Source organism: Festucalex cinctus, chromosome 8 (genome assembly GCF_051991245.1).
Source record: "Festucalex cinctus isolate MCC-2025b chromosome 8, RoL_Fcin_1.0, whole genome shotgun sequence".
NCBI classification, from domain to species: Eukaryota; Metazoa; Chordata; class Actinopteri; order Syngnathiformes; family Syngnathidae; genus Festucalex; species Festucalex cinctus.
Window position 1 is genome coordinate 16,527,649 of NC_135418.1, and position 17,422 is coordinate 16,545,070.

The 17,422-nt window shown below is 39.6% G+C and overlaps 1 protein-coding gene across 3 annotated transcripts in view; it reads left to right on the forward strand.

Annotated features, from left to right (window-relative positions):
- srgap2 (SLIT-ROBO Rho GTPase activating protein 2) overlaps positions 1-17,422 on the forward strand; it is a 69,270-nt gene that overhangs the window by 15,981 nt on the left and 35,867 nt on the right. The window contains exon 1 of one of the 3 annotated variants that reach the window (XM_077529314.1): positions 382-408. The exons of the other annotated variants lie outside the window; for them this stretch is intronic. Within the exon in view, the coding sequence (XP_077385440.1) occupies positions 393-408 (16 nt within the window). The 5' untranslated portion in view covers positions 382-392. Of the gene's footprint in view, positions 1-381; positions 409-17,422 lie in introns of those variants that run through there. 3 annotated transcript variants of the gene reach the window in all.

Below are 17,422 nucleotides of genomic sequence, written 5' to 3' on the forward strand. Positions count from 1 at the left end.
GTTTATAAGCCGAAACATATTCCATCATCCTTGACAGCAGAATTATATGCTGTATAAATAATTGTCCTATTTCTTAATAATTGGCCCAAATGATACTAATACGTCATTATTATGTAGCAGAGCACACCAAACCTGCTGTCGTCCCTCTCTCCACTATGTGCCAGCCCGCGCTGTGGGACTCCCCTCTCGGATTACGGCCTTCGCCCCTGCCATCGCGTCCCTCTGGTGCCCCTCCCACCCCCCTCCTCGACATTCCGACTCAGTCCGTGTGCTTCAAACAGAGTGGAAATGGGAACGTCCCACCCCTTTTATCCATGGACTCGCACATACTGAACTCATTCCTGCTGTGCAGTGGCCCATGCGGGGCGGGAGTTGTATGAACTGATGGTGACATGTACAGTGTAACCCGTAAGTCGACTACTGTAATCCCATTGATAAAATGAAAGAATTACTCTGCATTTAACCTTTTAAGAAGTTATTTAAATGTGTTTTTATGAAAAAAATAAATAACTATAACATTAGCAATATATTCGAACAAGGGTATTTTGACTTTTTACATCCATTGTAGTAAGTTTCATTGAGAAATGACATGGCTCCTATTGCATTTTATAATTTTTGACTCGGGTTTATGTTACCATAAATGGTTCTTTCACATTATAAAACTACAAAGAAATGAATGCCCAATTTGGATTGATGATAGCTAACATCACATTGGCTCCGACAGCTATTCATTTAACAAAATATGTATTCTTGTCTTCGCCAGGGAGACGATTGTTATGCAAAAAATACTTGAAACTGTTAACAGGGCAAGGCATATTGGCCAAAGAATGTTTTTGTTCACTGTGTATTAAATAATGCATGGATCTTAACTACACAATGCATGAGGTGGGCAGTAATTAAAGTGCAGAGTACACTTTGGGACGAATCCAAATTAGGATTGTTGCGGCTTGGCAGAAGATTGGATGTGTCATTTTATTGTTTGCAGTCATGCAGAAATGCACTGCATCATACATACTAATATTATGGCCACCTTGTTGCAGTGTAGGTCTACACCACTACTCATCGTTTATCATTTTGATTCATCGAGTTTATTGGCTGCATGTTGAGTCCTTTTTAGAGGAGACTTGACTATTGGAATAATGGAGAAGAACGCAGGGTTCGAGGGGCGCTGCCCTTTGCCACAAAGGACTTTACCATCAATCACCTCATTTCATTGATGACGGCAGAATCGAGGGGCACAAGCGTTTTACTGCACCCGCCCCTAATTGCCCATTTTTCCTCCCACCCCCGCTCTGTCATCCGTCTTTTTCTGTCAGAGGACAGTGGTGTTAAAGGTGGCAGTCTCTGACACACACATACGAGCACACAGCCACTTACTGTGTTAAAAGGTTGCAGTGGGTGGCAACAGGCTGAATGTGTGCGGGACGCTTGTCACGCACTGGCGGAATGTTGTGGGGAGACTTTCCCACTGCTGCGGCCATTCTTTTTAATTGATTTCAATCTAGCTTACCACCAGTTGGGCAATACTTCTGAAGCTATGTAAATAAAGAGTCATATCCACCTATTTTATTGCTAAATGTCATCCCCATCAAACATTTGCACATGAACTGAACCACAAGTTTTAAATATTGTGCAAGGTACGTACAGGTACTACAGGTTGACTAAAATGCACTAAAATGGCCTGAAAAATCCATTTGTGCTTCTGTATTGGGGGTTAAGGTTGAATTACCTAGTGGTGTCTTTGTGCAAAAAAGTTATTTTAAAAACATATATTACTTGATTTTTTTTTCTCTTGCAGGAGACACATTTGCATCTAAAAAGAGCCAATTTCAACATGGCAAAAAACGTGACGTAATTGTTGATCCTTGGGGTATTTTGACAAAAGTGTCGTTATTAAAGGTGAAGTCAACCTTAAACATTTCTCGACAATAATATGTTATATGTGACCTCACTACTCTAAACATTACATTCTCATTAATATTATTTTTCTGGAATATGAGTTAGTAAGCACAATCCAGCCGTTTTTATCCATCTCAGGGGGCGGCCATTTTGCCACTTGCTGTCGGCTGAAGATGACATCACAGTTTCTCAGAGCTCAGGCAACGACCAATCACAGCTCACCTGTTTTCTGAAGCTGAGCTGTGATTGGTTGTTACCTGAACCTTGGGCAACTGTGATGTGATTTTCACTCGACAACAAGTGAGAAAATGGCCACTTTCTAATATTAATAAAAACTGCTGGATTTTGCTGCTTACTCATATTCTACCAACACAATATTAACCAGAATACTGTATTTATACTAATGGGGCTGTATAGAACATATTATTGTCAAGATTTGTGGGGTAGTTCACTAATAGCTATTTTAAATTGTGCAATGCATAATAATAATGTCACATGGACGGTTTTCAGTTACATCTTCCAAAATCCTTCCATTCCAATTGAAGGGGAACTAAACCTAAGATGTCAAAAGTGTAGGTTGTATTTTAAATGTTCATATCTTCATCACCTGCACCTTTACTTAAATCTATGAAAGATTTACTCCCCACAAAAAGTACGTTTTATAACATCGAAATTTTTTGTACTCTCGCCATCTTCAGATATTCCTTCTCTATTCCTTTTGTTTTTTGTTTTTTTTAACAAATTGAACTAAATGTTTGACAATTGACAAGAAAATATATCATGTACAAATGTCATAGGTCCTTCTTTAAAATGATGTTATTGTTTTTGGGGTTGAAATTGTATGTATTAAAAGTACTGTACTAGTGGTATCGCTGTCGATGACAATTAATGAGTTGTGTTGCGTACTTGTACTGTTATCAGCCTGGAAAAAAAAAGTGGTTTCGAACATCCGTAGTCCTGAATGTACCAAGCAATTCCAAGTTGAATACATTTGTCAGTTAATGAGCTGAGGCATACCCCAAAAAGCTTTTGTTTAAAGTCAATAAGAAACAAATTGAACATTAATGCTGTTTTTTGCAACGCGGCTTAAGACCCAAGTTGGCATACGTAATGCCGCTATTGTTTAGCCGTACAACACGCTGACACTTACTGCCTATTGTTCCCAGCGTCATTGTCAGCCGTTATGGTCAGAAGGGCTTACAGTATGCGTGAGTCATGTCCCTGCCTGTATCCCTCTCCATTGTGTCCATCTCCCGCTGTGGAAGACAATGATGGCTACTGTCCCCCCCGTCCCTCCTCCTGGTGTCAATACTACATGGTCCATATGCACACTGCATAGCTGGCGTGAGTCCAACCTCCACAGCATAGAGGCCATTTAGAGTTCATGAATTATTGTCTTGTCTTTGCTAAAAGACGGAGAATGGGCCTGGTTTCTAGTGATGGAAAGATGTGGGACATAGATTTTTATTTTTTTTTTGTAACAGGGCATTGAGGGGGAAAAAAAAAAGGCTGAAGTGAGCGAGGAGTGTACGCCTGATGTCTTTGAGCTTGGAGAGTCAGAACAGCGGGAGTCTCCCAGATCAAACAGGCTTCCTCTGTGGATAAAAAAGAAAGCCCGGCCAACAGAGGGAAAAACACTGGCTGCAGAGAGATAAAGCAAAACAACATGACAGCCTTTTGTAGTCTCTCAGAGTTTAACAATAAACTCTACTAATGACTCTCTCACTTGTCTACTTTACCTTGTTTTGCTCTCCTAATGATGTGACCGTGGGGTATCTTTGAACAGGTGTGGGCCACATGTCTTTCTCCGGTCTGCTATGACCTTTGACCGCTTCTAATCCCGGCCTCGAACAGACGTCGACTGCGGTCAGAAACATGCTATGTGCTCAATTATTAAGTGTGACACACTGCCTCCGAAATGAACTCCTAATAAGCATCTCATTACAAACGCACCATTCCTTGTGGAATAGATTACTACATTCTCGCCACTCAGAGGCAAACATATAACCAGCATTGTACTTTCTCTCTTCAAAACAGGTGTAGGGGATATTATTTGCTCACAGTTTTATTTGTAAAAGGCCTTCTTAGCATTTTTTAAATAAAAATAAAGTGAGTCCAAGGCACTTGGTTTTGAGTATGTGCCAATATTGAGTCCCAATCAAATATCTCTCCAATGCAATGCATTGAAGAAGAAAAGGGCCACATCCAAATGGTCTTATTTTATTTATTTATTTATTTATTTATTTATTTATTTATTTATTTATTTATTTATTCATTTATTCATTTGTATATTTTTATCTATTTTATTTATTTATTTATTTATTTATTTATTTGAATGAACGAAGTTAGCCCAAGATGATAGCTTTTTATTTACGCTTTTTAAGAACTAAAATTTTATTCTTGACTTTAGAAATGATCTTTTTTTAGCTGATACAAATAATCTGAAAATAACGTGATCAGCCCAAATTTCTAATAATGTTGATTGGATCGGGACAACCTTAGCTATGTGCTCTTCTTGGCTCAACACATTTTTTTATTTTTATTTTTATTTTTTAACCAAGTTTGGGACTAGTAGTAGGGCACCGGCCAGGAAATTGAACAAATTGAATTGAGATCATGTGTTCCATCGATCTGTCGCTATCATAAAACATGAACGTAAGCATTTTACTTGGGATGGGCGTGTACCAATACCAGGTATCGGATGGATGGATAGTACTCGAGGGAGTGGTTGCTCTTTCTTGTTGCCATTTTCTGAGCAGGAATTAGAAAAGCAAATTGCCATTAATTTCATGCAATTTTAAGGAAAAATTGGGAACATTTTCTGTTTCAAAAGTACTAGTGGTATCGGTATCAATGACTACTCAAGAATGGTGTACTCGTACTGATAAAATTGTAATTAAAGCCTTAAAAGAATCACATTTAATCACATTTAACTACTAAGCAAACATACTATTCTCTTAAAATGATTTCTGTTTCTGGTTGTCATCACACTGTGGTTTCCATAGAATCTTTATTGTCATTGTAACATGTACAACGAAATTTGAAGTGCCAAAACCAAACAAAAACATTCAAGTCCTATAAAACTATAAAAGACATTTAAAATATAAAACCAACTAAAAATGAACACATAGTGCCAAGAAAAAACACTATGGCATGCATGATTGGTGGTGGTTCTATCACTTGATTTTTGTGTGACTATAGAGGACTATTCTTTCCCAAAAATATTGGTTGAATTCCAAATTGTACAACTTGGGCGGCATTCCAAAATCCACATTCTGTTTTCTTGCTGCCGTGTCTCCTGTACAATAAAATGTGTCCTCCTACTTTGCCAAAAGCCAAATGCCGTGAAGTAATTACCAGTGATGTCGGTCTCCTCTGTTGTTGTTCTGTCTCTTGTTCCGACTGATGTAGTCAATGTGGCGTGATTTTTCAATGTTTTTTTTAAAATAATTTGAAGTGAAAAATTACTCGAATACAGCCAATAAGAGCCGAGTCAAACCTGTACTGTAGAGTGGAAAAGCAACCTGAGTTGTCGTATGTCAATTCCGTCTATGTTCTCTTGAGCCTGAGCAATGATTGTGTTCTGTCAGCAGCGCTAGTGTGTATGCGTATATGCTTTTTTATGATGCGGAGATTACACCGAGCACATGAAAGTGTTGTGTCTTTTCTCACTTCCACTGATCCAACATTAATAATTCAGCTCCACGTTGCGGAACACAAAACGAAGCACTGCTTTCCCTTCGGTCCCTCAGTGTAGATCTGTCCCATTTTCCCATCTGCTTGTCTGCTGTCTCAGCTGTCTGTCCAGAATCTGTTGCGCCTCTCAGCCTTTCCTGTATTCCTAAGACTTGCTTTCTGTTTTTATAGGGATTTCATTCCTGACGTGTCCACTCCCTTTCGCTCCTTATTTTCCCTTTTCTTTTTAAGCCTCTTCGGGGTCATTTACAAGGGCCATAGATTTTGAGCTCGGAGGAAAGGGTGTGACCGCCTACGGTAGAGCACCCCATTGTGTTGTACCGATTGAGACATGTCCTGTCTCCGATACAGGACGCACACATGTTGTGGGGAGTCTGCGACTTGCTGTTGTTCCACTTGTTCCTCCACGAAACGTGGTACGAAACTGGCCATTACCAAATGTGGATACTTTGTTTGTTGTCAAGACATATCAGGCGCCACCTTCCATGGCGTCAAATGATCTCAGGAGGGTTCCCAAGTTTTTAATCTGAAACTCTTCCTGTAGATTATCAGCAACACTCCACCTCAGTTCAAAGCTGATGTTTTGGAAGGGAGCAGCCTCTTCATTCTGCTTCTGTTTTGACTTGAAAGTCTTGTCACAGAAGGTTGAGCAGAGTTTCACTGACAGTGTATTTAATCATGAAGACATTGCCCAAAGCGAGTGCATCAGTTCAAATGGATACTAGTTGGGAGTGTTGCTAATTACTGCGGCTGTCACAAGGTGAAATATAATCCAGGATCCACTTTAAATGACACATCCGTGGGTTGTTTTGCTCAGGAGACGCCAGAAAGAAAGGTTGTCAAGCAGGTTGGACTTGAGGTCAAGTCATACCTTCCGCATCCACGCATCTACAGGCCGCGTGTCGGTCCATGTGACGTCATTCTCGTCATCGACCACAGTGCGTGAGGATCCATGCGGGCTCCTCTGCGCGCAGGATTTCCAAAAATTAAAATCTGTCAAAATGCTAAATCCGGTTTTAAAGGCTACTTCAACCTGAAAACAAGGCAGCAAAATTTTGAAAATCGGAGGAACCGTTACAGAAAAAGTGAGGTTGTGTGTGTGTGTGTTGTTATGATAATGTGCAAAGCTTACATTTCAAATGTTTGCTGTAACATTAGCCATTATTACACTAGCCAAAATGTGCATCGTTAGCAGCATGTATCCTAGCTACCCGGTATTAGCATAGACAATATGCTAATGCTAACATGCTAAACTTGTATGATTTTTCAAATGTTCAAATTTTAGTTTCTTGCTACTCTGTTAGTTCAGCATGCTAATGTAGGTCAAAATTAGCGTCATGTTTCGAACGCCAACATTTTCTCTAAAAATTCATATTAACTTGCATCGATAGAAAATTATTAGTGAGAAAATCAGTGTGGGCAATGCATTAGGTCATGTGTATAAGCAGTCAATTGTGTTCTTTTTTGTGAATGTATTTGTTATTGGGGATTTTAGAAGCATTGGAAGTGATTATTTAATGGTTTTTGTTTCAGTTTTATTTTTAGTTTCACAAAATTCCACAAAGATGGTGGCCACTTGTCTCGTTGATACTCCAATTCCGGTTCTGTGATCGCACACTATCTTCATTTTATTGTTCCTTCTTTTCAGCAAATAAGAGACACAGGATCTGTATTTGTTTTTGCAAGGTCACTATTTTGGTATGCTCAGATGTGTTTGGTGTGAAAGAACTGGATTTCCAAAGGCTTTGGCTGTTTCCCATTTACAGTTCAGTGTGTGTAATGGTCGGGCGTCCCTAAACTTTTGTTCAGTTGGCTCTGTACATTTATCGATTACTACCCGACATGTTTTGGTGCGTTTCTGAGCCATGTAGCTACTAGTTTGTGGAATAAATGTTGCCAATAGTTATGGGAAGATGCCTGTTGTAGCCCGTAATGATGACATTTGAGCTGCTGGGACAATCATACGGGTGGTATGTCAGGACTGCAAAGGGGGAATTTTTGCTATGCGTGAGGAGGCCAAACAATAGCGTGTATGTGTATGTGCACTTTAGCGGGGCAAATGCTGTTTTCACCATGCAAGGTCGTTCTCAGAATCACCTGAGGTGAGCATTAGTCACCCTGCATCAATTTACAAACCCATACATAGTGTGAGGATTGTTTATTACAACCATTAGCATTGTGGGCTTTCTAAGCAAGGAGAGATTCAAAGCTTGCTTAAGGCTAATATGAGGCGTGCATATTGTGGAAACATAAGAAATACATGTTAAGTGAAGACTTTTCTTGGTGAAGACTATCTCTGACATGTTTAATTAATGAATTTATTTATTTATTTATTTATTTATTTATTAAAGCAAAATCACACTGAGGTGACATGGTTGTCATATGCCCGAATATTTAAAATCTATTAGATGGATTTAAATTGGTGCATCACAGTAATTTATAAAAAGTAAAATTCACCCTGTTTTTTTTTTCATTATTATTCTTTTTTTTTGTACAAAACCCTGCTTAATTCTTGAATACCTCTGGTGCAGCACATAATCCTGTTAGTTCCCCATAATTACCATGGCAAAAGCATGGATTTTTTCCCCCCCATTCTATTCTGATTCCTTCTGTCACGGGTTTCAGTGAATGATGTACAGTTGAAAGATGTAAAATGGAATTTAAATACAGATTTCTGCGGTTAACTGAGAAATGATTCACATCACTGTTAACACAAAAGCGCAATGTTCATCTTACTGTACGAGAACTCCATTTCACCATATATTATAGGGCTATGGTATCCATGTGTGATGGCATAAGATGTGTTATCCAGGTATGTGAAACCGCTATTATTAATGCAGTTGTTTTAATACTATAAAAAAAAAAAAAATCTTCAAGAAAAAGAACAAATCTCAGCCAAGCCTTTGTCTGCTTTTTTTCTTTCCCTCTCTCTGTTGCAGTGGTTGTTTTGTGCTGAGGTGCAGAGTTCTAGCTTGCCCCACTTTTTCCTTCCCCTCCTGTCAATGCACCACTTCCAAAGATGCTCTAGTGGGAGCGGTGAGAGTGGTGGATTTGAGGAGAATATTTATCAAGATGCTGAATGTGATAATCGTCATAGGATTTATTTTCATAGTAGTGTATTTAAACATTAAGCTGCATAAACGCTCCAAGTCTGTGATAGTACACAACACAACGCTCTCCATGGAATGACAGTAGATAGCGTGGGGCTGTTATCTTCTTACATGCTCATTTTAGCTGTATCTCACTTGCACATCTACAAAGGAATGATGTGCACAGTAAGAGACTGTTAGTGGTATACAATGGCTCAGTATTGCATTGGATAGACAGCATGACAACTCCTGATGGCTGACTCTCCAGTTATGAATTTATCTCCCAAGATCACACGCATCTTATAGAGAAGATTGATAGCCGATACTACTTTTTTCAGAGCGATATGAGTACTCAACTTTTGAGTAGCCACTGATACTGAAACCAAGTATTAATTGTATTTTTGATACATAAAAAAAAACAATTCTATTCTTCTAAATTCTAATTTCTGATCATAAGATGGACATGAGGGAAGCCAAAACTGATAATATGCTAACACAAGTACTGATGCCCCCCCCCATACCCTGGTGTTGGTACTCCTAAAACCTAATCTGATACATTCAGTTAATTGTTTTCATAGTTTTAGATGAAATAATTATATTTAACAATAATAATAATGAGACGCAATTTCTCCTTTTTTACCGATATGGATTTTTTGAGGCAGATGCTGATTTTTGGCAGAAAAAAATACAGATTACTAGGGGTGTGAATTGCCGAGTACTCAACGATTCGATCCGTATCACGATTCATAGGTCACAATTCGATTCGATACCGATTAATCCCGATATGAATTTGCAAGTCGATTGTTGTGATTTTTTTTACTCAAATTTAGAAATACCATTCAGTAAACTTATACATGTACACTGTAAGATTTGTATGAAAATGTATCATTAATTGATCTGAAACTTCAGTCTTCTAACTGTGAGTCGCTGTATTTAACAAACAGGTTGTAACATTTTTCATGTTTGAACAGCATTGAAATAAAATATTAAGGCTTAATGTTCCATTAATATGTGTTCTTCCATGCTTAAGATGTAAAATTTAAACGTTTTGTTGAATATTTTTTCATCAAAAATGAATGTTAAAAAAATCGATTCGGCTGCCTATTGAATCAATTCGAGAATTGCGTGCTGTAGTATCGCGATATATTGCCGAATCAATTTTTTTTAACACCCCTACAGAGTACTAATTAATATGTCGATTAATTTACAAATATTTAATGCTTAAAATATTGTTCCCAACACTGATTTTTTTTTTTTTTAATAGATTTATTTTATTGTATTTTTTATTTTTTTTGTCCATGTTTGAAGGGCCATAAGCGGCTTATTAATACACACGCACACACACACACATGCCAATACCTGTAAAGGAATTTGCAGCCAATGGAATCTGTGACATGTTCAGTATCAGAAAGATGGAACATATTCCGTCCTTCAGACATTGTCTTCCCATGGCATGCAGATAAGCATCACCACTTGACAGCCATCAACAGATACCACCCTTTGGGTTTCTCTGCTTCAGTGTATCCTCCATCTTCCTCTCTAGCCTCATGTCCTTTGGCAAGCTGTGATAAGAATTTTTGCCTACATGCACATTTATGTACATTTAGTCTTCCGTCTGATTGAACATGTTCTTCATCTTAAAGATGGAGATGTTTACACACAGTGTTTCATGCAGACAGCTGGTAATTTCCTCCAGCAGCTTGTTGCTGACGAATCAATTTTTGCGAGAAGTAAAATGGAGTGCGGGGGTAAACATGGAAATGACTATTTAATCTACAGAAGGGGGTTTCGCATGCCATCCCTCCCTTAGCGAAAATATGACAACCGTTAAACGGCTAATGGAGATAAGACTGACCCCTTTGCCTGCTAGACGACGCGTCTGCATTTGAATGGCGTCCGCTCCCACCCACCGCTACTTTCATTTTGTCGCATCTTTTACTGTAATGCTTGATGCAAAGAAGGTTTAGACTGACACGTACACACACAGCGAGACAGGCAGACGCACTCAGCGGGCTTCTTCCCATGCTTGTGTTGCGGATTAGTCAAATCCACTGACTGGCTGCTAAGCTGATTAAGAAGGGTGTTATGCACTGGCCATTTGGAAACACTGGAAAGAGTGCACACAAACATTACACGTGTGCGCACGCAGTCAGACAACTCATCTGATCCACGATGGTATCATACATGTGAGCAGGTTTCGCCAGATTTGTGATACTTCGGCGAACCTTGTCAGACAGATGGCGCTGATCACTATATGGTCGTGGTTTGCATCCCCTCGGAAAAAGTGTGTGCGCGTGTGAGCGAGTGAGCGTGACAGAGATGGAGCCTGTTGGAAGAAATTGAGGCCCAGATGGCTGTGTCCGTCAGGGACAGGAAATAGAGGTGACACCAGGTCGCTCATGCGAGCAAAATGGAACATCATCATGGTTCTCAGTTTGTGACTAATTAAACTGTGAGTACACTATAAGGGTGAGCATTGAACTCAACTTTCTTTTACTTATGAGGGGGGCAGAATATTGGATTCATTTTTTTTTAAATACAAATACCAATCTTGACTCTGTTGTAATGTCTGAAAGCATGACTTTTCAAAATGTATTTTATTTTTCTTTAATCTTACACAATTGACATCCTTTTAAATTTCTAAGAAAACATTCAGAGAGCTCCCAAGGTTATCAGGATGTCTTAAAAAGTGAAATGGGAACTTAAGCAAGTAATTACCATATATAAGTTTCTATAGTCCTCTAAAGTATTTTTTCCCACAATTTAAAATACCTGAAATCGTAAACTTTCTCGTTTTAATGTTGAACAACAACAAATGGTACAGAAAGTTCCCAGGGTCTGTAGAATCTCTTATAAAGTTTACTGAAAATTTAAATAAATAGCCCCGAGATTAAAACATTTTTAGATTTACCTTATTTCAGCCGTTAGATTATATATATTTAAAAAAAAAAAAAAAAGGCCGATACCGCTATTGGGCCTGGCCGATTATCGGCCTAACCCTAATTAGAACTGGAGAAGAAAATCAACCACAAGAATACGTCAACAAAAATGTCTGCTTCGGATACTTATGATCCGGAACCAATGTTTGGTCACTTTACCCAAGTTGTTTATTTTATTTTCATTACTCGGGTAATGATGGAATGATTGATGAGATAATCAATTCTAAAAAGATTCTTTCGTGACAGCCCTAATATGCGTGTTATAAATGGAGTCTGTGTTGTGGTAGGTAAGTAGAAAGTTTGTGTCATGACCCTAAAAAACAGTTCATGGGGTGAATGAGGCACATTTCTTAGTACCATCTATCTATCCTTCCGTTCTCCGTACCACCACATTTAATAACTTTCTTAGTTCTATATCTAAATAAAAGATTTTTTACATCAATAGCCCTTTCTTGTTTTTGTTTTAACCAACCCATGTTGTACTGCTGATTATGAAAAAACAGAAAAAATGAAAACACTTTTCAGTCTATGCTTTGTTTTGGTTGATCCGGTGCTTATATTGTTCCACACAATATTCTGTGGGTCTTGAAAACAGTCAAAATATCTGGCAATAAGGGAACTCTGCTTTGAAAACGGTTGACAGTGAATGAGTTGAAAACAGACATTTTTGTGTCTTCTCAAATCCATTCACATGGAGTTGCAAAAATGCCTGAAGGCATCAACATTTATATGCTGTGCCAGACCCACGTGAACGGACAACTGTTTGTACTCTACTTCTGGTCTTATCCAGAAGCGTGTTAGGTTTGGCTCAACTGGTCATGAAAATCCACTTTGATAATTAAAGGGCCCATTGGATGAAAATGCACTTTAGTGGGGTTTTCTATTCAAATCTATCAAATTCAAAATGCAGTACCAGTAGTATAAACAAAGCGCACAGTATTTCTGTAGCCATCTTCAATCTGTCTTCATTAGGGCTGCAGGTGAGCTGGAATCTATCGCAGATGACTTTGGGCGATAGACTGCTCACCAGACAATTGCAACATTTGTTTCAATTTTTTTTCATTTTTTTTCATGACTGTTGTATGTGAGCAGTCCCTGAATAAACAGTGTATTTGTCGGTCATAGCCCACTGCACATCATTTTGCTTCATTTGCTACAAGATGTGATCAACAATCTGTTACACTTTGATAGAATTCCTATCGCTATTTTTTTTTTTTTTTTTAAATTGACCAATCAAAATATGAGAACGCACATAAGAGTATGTAAACTCCAGTCAGATGAAACCTCCCTTAATCCCCCCAGCCAAGAATGGGTTAGTGGAGCAGCCAGGCGCTGTAAGTGGGTGAGCAGTTAGTTAACTTTTGATAAGCAGCCATTTTCATTATGCATAGAAAACCCCCAATCCCCATCCCGCACCCTCCCCCGCTGGTACCATCAAAGAAGAATCAGAGCGTGCAATGGCGCAGGAGCGTAAAAGAGTACATTCAGGCAGCAGCAATACTCCTGCCTGGGCTGAAACTGATCTCAAACTAAGTTCTTTTCTTCCAAGTGTTTTATGCCACTTGGTTGACATGGGAGACTGACCTCTGCCTCGTAGCACTGCGACCTCTGACCCTCCCCTGACCTGTAGTGCCAAGGAACGCCGGCTGAGAGAGCCTGTCCCACAGAAGCATCAACTCCCTTCCTAGTGCAAACATCTCATCTGCCACTCTGCTGACTGAATCCAGGAGCCTATGAAAGGGTTAATGACTTCCTGGACGGGTCACCAAGGTGAAGAGAAGCCGAGGAATTTACTCCTGCTGATCACAAACCCCCTTTCTATCGCCTACTCCTCATCATCTTGGTCATCTCACCCAGCCTCAAAACATTTACATAAAATGTACACCAAAATATTGTTTTGGTTTGATGATCATTATTTAGGAAGCACTTCCTGAAGTTCTGTTCCCACCATCCGTTTCACATTCCTTCGGTCATCACTGGTGTAATTGGCGTATGGGGAGTGTTTGTTTGTGGTTCTTAATTTAAGTTGTCTGGTGAAAATAATCCCATTGCTCTCAGTTCTCCATTATGATAAACCAGAACTAAAAAAAAATCTGATTATAACATCTGAAATTCCCCTCAGTTTACTTATTTTCCTTGGTCGTAGCACGCACAAAAATCCCCACTTCTTCATTGTCCTCATCTTTTGTTCTCACATAATTGTCAGGTCTGCTCCAGTTTTGACGCTTTGGCAAGTTTTCCATGTCTAGAAGTCCACCGCATTTGTTAGCTTGGCTCATTAAGACAGCACTGCGCTTCCTTAGAATGGTGGGATTTGGGTGACAGGCTACATGCCTTTCACCCGGTGAATGCGTATGTGTGTGTTTTCAGAGGAAATAAGTAGACCCAAGAAAAAGAAATCAGCTGGAATCGTTCCATTCCAGCAATACTTTCCCCTCCAACACTTACTGCACTGTAATTCTATCTTTTCCTATACTCCCCCTCACATACTGGCGTGTGTGTCTCTAAAGAGACGTAGTATTAGTAAGGCATGTCTGGAACTAATAAATCCCACCCTGCTTAAGAATCCTTTTATGAAATTCTACCTGCAACCTGAGGCTACCGACCCATTCAGCTGCCTTGAAATCACATCCGATAAGGTCAACCCATACTCGTACATACATTCATCCAAACCCAAAGTTAGTTTTTCCACCCCTATATAGTGAGTAACTCCACAGCTGCCTGATTTTCTTTACGTCTTTTGATTTGAACCCACACGCACGCACACAACTCCGTGCACATGCTTCCTGTAGTTGTTTAAGGATAACCCTCCCATGTGCTCCCTATGGGCAATGAAAGGCTCACACTGACTTCCTGTTTCTCTGTCGTCTCTTCCTGCGCAGAGGGCTGAATGGACGTATATTTCAGTGTGAGACCACCCCCACCCCAGCCCTCACTTTACACCACTCTGTACTCCCATTTCCATTGTATTTCTTTCATTCTCAAGAGGACAATAGCTGATGGTGGTATGACTCAAATTTTTTATTAATGCTGGAGGGGATTGGGTAAGATTGTGACTGCAGTGCCAGTGTTGAGGAAAAAAAAAAATATGGATGGACAGAATTATAGCTTATAGTATGTTTATAAAAAATAAAAAAAAATATTTAAGAAATCTATTGTATTGTGTTGATTAAAGAGATACTTTACTTATTTAGCCATTTTTTGGCAGTCAAACATTAATATTTTGCCTCCAATAAATTTGATATTTTCATTATTCTTCTCACCAACCACAGCTCAGCTTGTGAGTGTCACATGACCAAACCTAGAAAACAAGTGAGCTGTGATTGGTTACCTAAGCCCTTGTGATGTCATTTTCAGTCGACAGCAAGTTACAAAATGTGTTTTCAAAGGTACTATTCGTACTTGAAAAATAATGAAAGTATCAAATTAATTATAGACAAAATATTAACTTTTTATTGCTATAATAGGCTAAATAAGTGAAGTATCCCTTTAATCGCATCTTGAAGTATGAAGTGCACTAATTGGCTGCAACCAGCAGAGGCGCTGTTGATTCAGAATGAGTTCAATTTGTTTGTTCTCTAAAGAAGTCCAACATGACTAGAGATGTCAAAATTATTCGATTAATCAATTATCAAATTAATCGAGTACTATTTTAATAATTGAGTAATTGTTTGGAGACATTGATTTCAGCATATCAACAGTAATTCTTCATTGATTTCCATCGTCCTTCATGAAATAAGACCAATCACAGCTCACCTGACATTTGCAAACATTTTTTTTTACTTTTGAAAACAATGACGGAACCGGTAACATAGTACAACATCAAATACTTGTATGTGTGGTGGCCATCTTACATTGCTATTTGCTCAGCGAGCCTAGCTTGAATTCATTGATTTCTCCACGTCCTCTTCAAGTTATTTTCTGGCTCTGGCGAAAATGATAGTGTGCGTGAAAGATTCAACTGCATGTAAACAGTAAACGTAGTCAATGTCGCTCTAAGCTTCTCAGTCGCAAATGGGACTGCAAGCATATTATATGATTTTGCAAGAATTAATCTCTCAAGGCTGCGATTGGCTGGCAACCAGTCCACGGTGTCACCCACCTACTGCCCAAAGCCAGCTGGGATAGGCTCCAGCACCCCCGTGACCCTTGTGAGGAATAAGCGGTCAAGAAAATGGATGGATGGATGGATAGATGGATAGATGGATGGATAGATATTTAGATAGATAGATAGATAATCTCTCAAGGTGTATTTGTCAGCCTGGCTAACAAGCCTACCAAAACTTTGTCTGTGGCCAAGACAGCGCACATAACAGCCCACTTTTTGTAACATTTACAGTACAGTATGTTCGTGAACACTGACTAACATCAGAGAGAAAAAAAATATACAGCTTATGACAGCAGGAAATTAGTGTTTTAAAACCCACTCACACAGAGTCCAAATTGGCCCAAAGGTAGTGTCGCATTGCTGTCGGAGTACGTGTGTTGAGTCCAAGCCCAGGGTGTCTTCAGGTATAAGGAGTGCTTGAGGCAGTAAATGTGTCTCTTGTGTTTGTGCCAGCTCGTTGCAGCCGTCACTTCTGTGCAGGCGTAAAACCTACAGTTTGGTTTAGTTAGCTATTTACTGCATGCATTTCCAAATTCAAAACATTGTGAAGATGCCACAGAAATTAATATCCATCCATCCATTTTCTTGACCGCTTATTCCTCACAAGGGTCGCGGGGGCTGCTGGCACCTATCTCAGCTGGCTCTGGACAGTAGGCGGGGGACACCCTGGACTGGTTGCCAGCCAATCGCAGGGCACACAGAGATGAACAACCATCCACACTCACACGCACACCTAGGGACAATTCAGAGCGCCCAATTAACCTGCCATGCATGTCTTTGGAATGTGGGAGGAGACCGGAGTACCCGGAGAAGACCCACGCGGGCACGGGGAGAACATGCAAACTCCACCCAGGAAGGTCCGAGCCTGGACTCGAACCGGAGACCTCAGAACTGGGAAGCGGACGTGCTAACCACTCGACTACCGTGCCGCCCCAGAAATTAATATATGAATTTAATCCAGTTTGGCTAAAGGCATCTGCTAGCCAAACTGGTGGACAGATTGATTGTCAACAGAGAAGAGAAGCCTTTTTCTCAATGTCATGTTAGAGGGAGACGAACATCCATTCTGGGCTCCACCCAGAGTGTTTATGTGACAAGCCCTTTGGCAGCGTCTATTTGCCTCAAAATTTCTAACCGCACGCTAGCATGCGGCATGTCTGACTGATTTGAGGCAGCAGCTTTAAGTCTCAGGTCTTAGGAACTAGTCAAATGTCTGCCAAATACAATCGACCATATTTCAGCTCAATGGAAATGCTCAAGTGAAGACGAGGCCTGTGTTCTATCACTTAAGAATTGAATTAAAATGTAAAACAAATATATAGCATATAGTGTTTCTCTTTAGACACATGCTCAATTAAACACGCTTGAATTTCACCAAAACAGGTTTCTCTTTTCATACGGTGACATGCGCATCAGTTGCTATTAATGCTAATGCTAATTGCTATCTTGGTTGATTGTTCATCAGTGCTAAACAAGTCAATGCATTCACCATTATCCAACCAGCTATTGGAAGCTGGCTGTGCTGTTTACCTCACACCAGGCACGCATTCTACATTGGAATATACTGCTAGAAAGCTCAGATTGTGTTGTCTCACCGGTGACTGGTGACTGATGGATAGTTTAGATAGTAGATTCTTAGCTGCAAAAGCAGGAAGTACTATAAGTTTAAAAACTGGACTATCCCGGCCAAA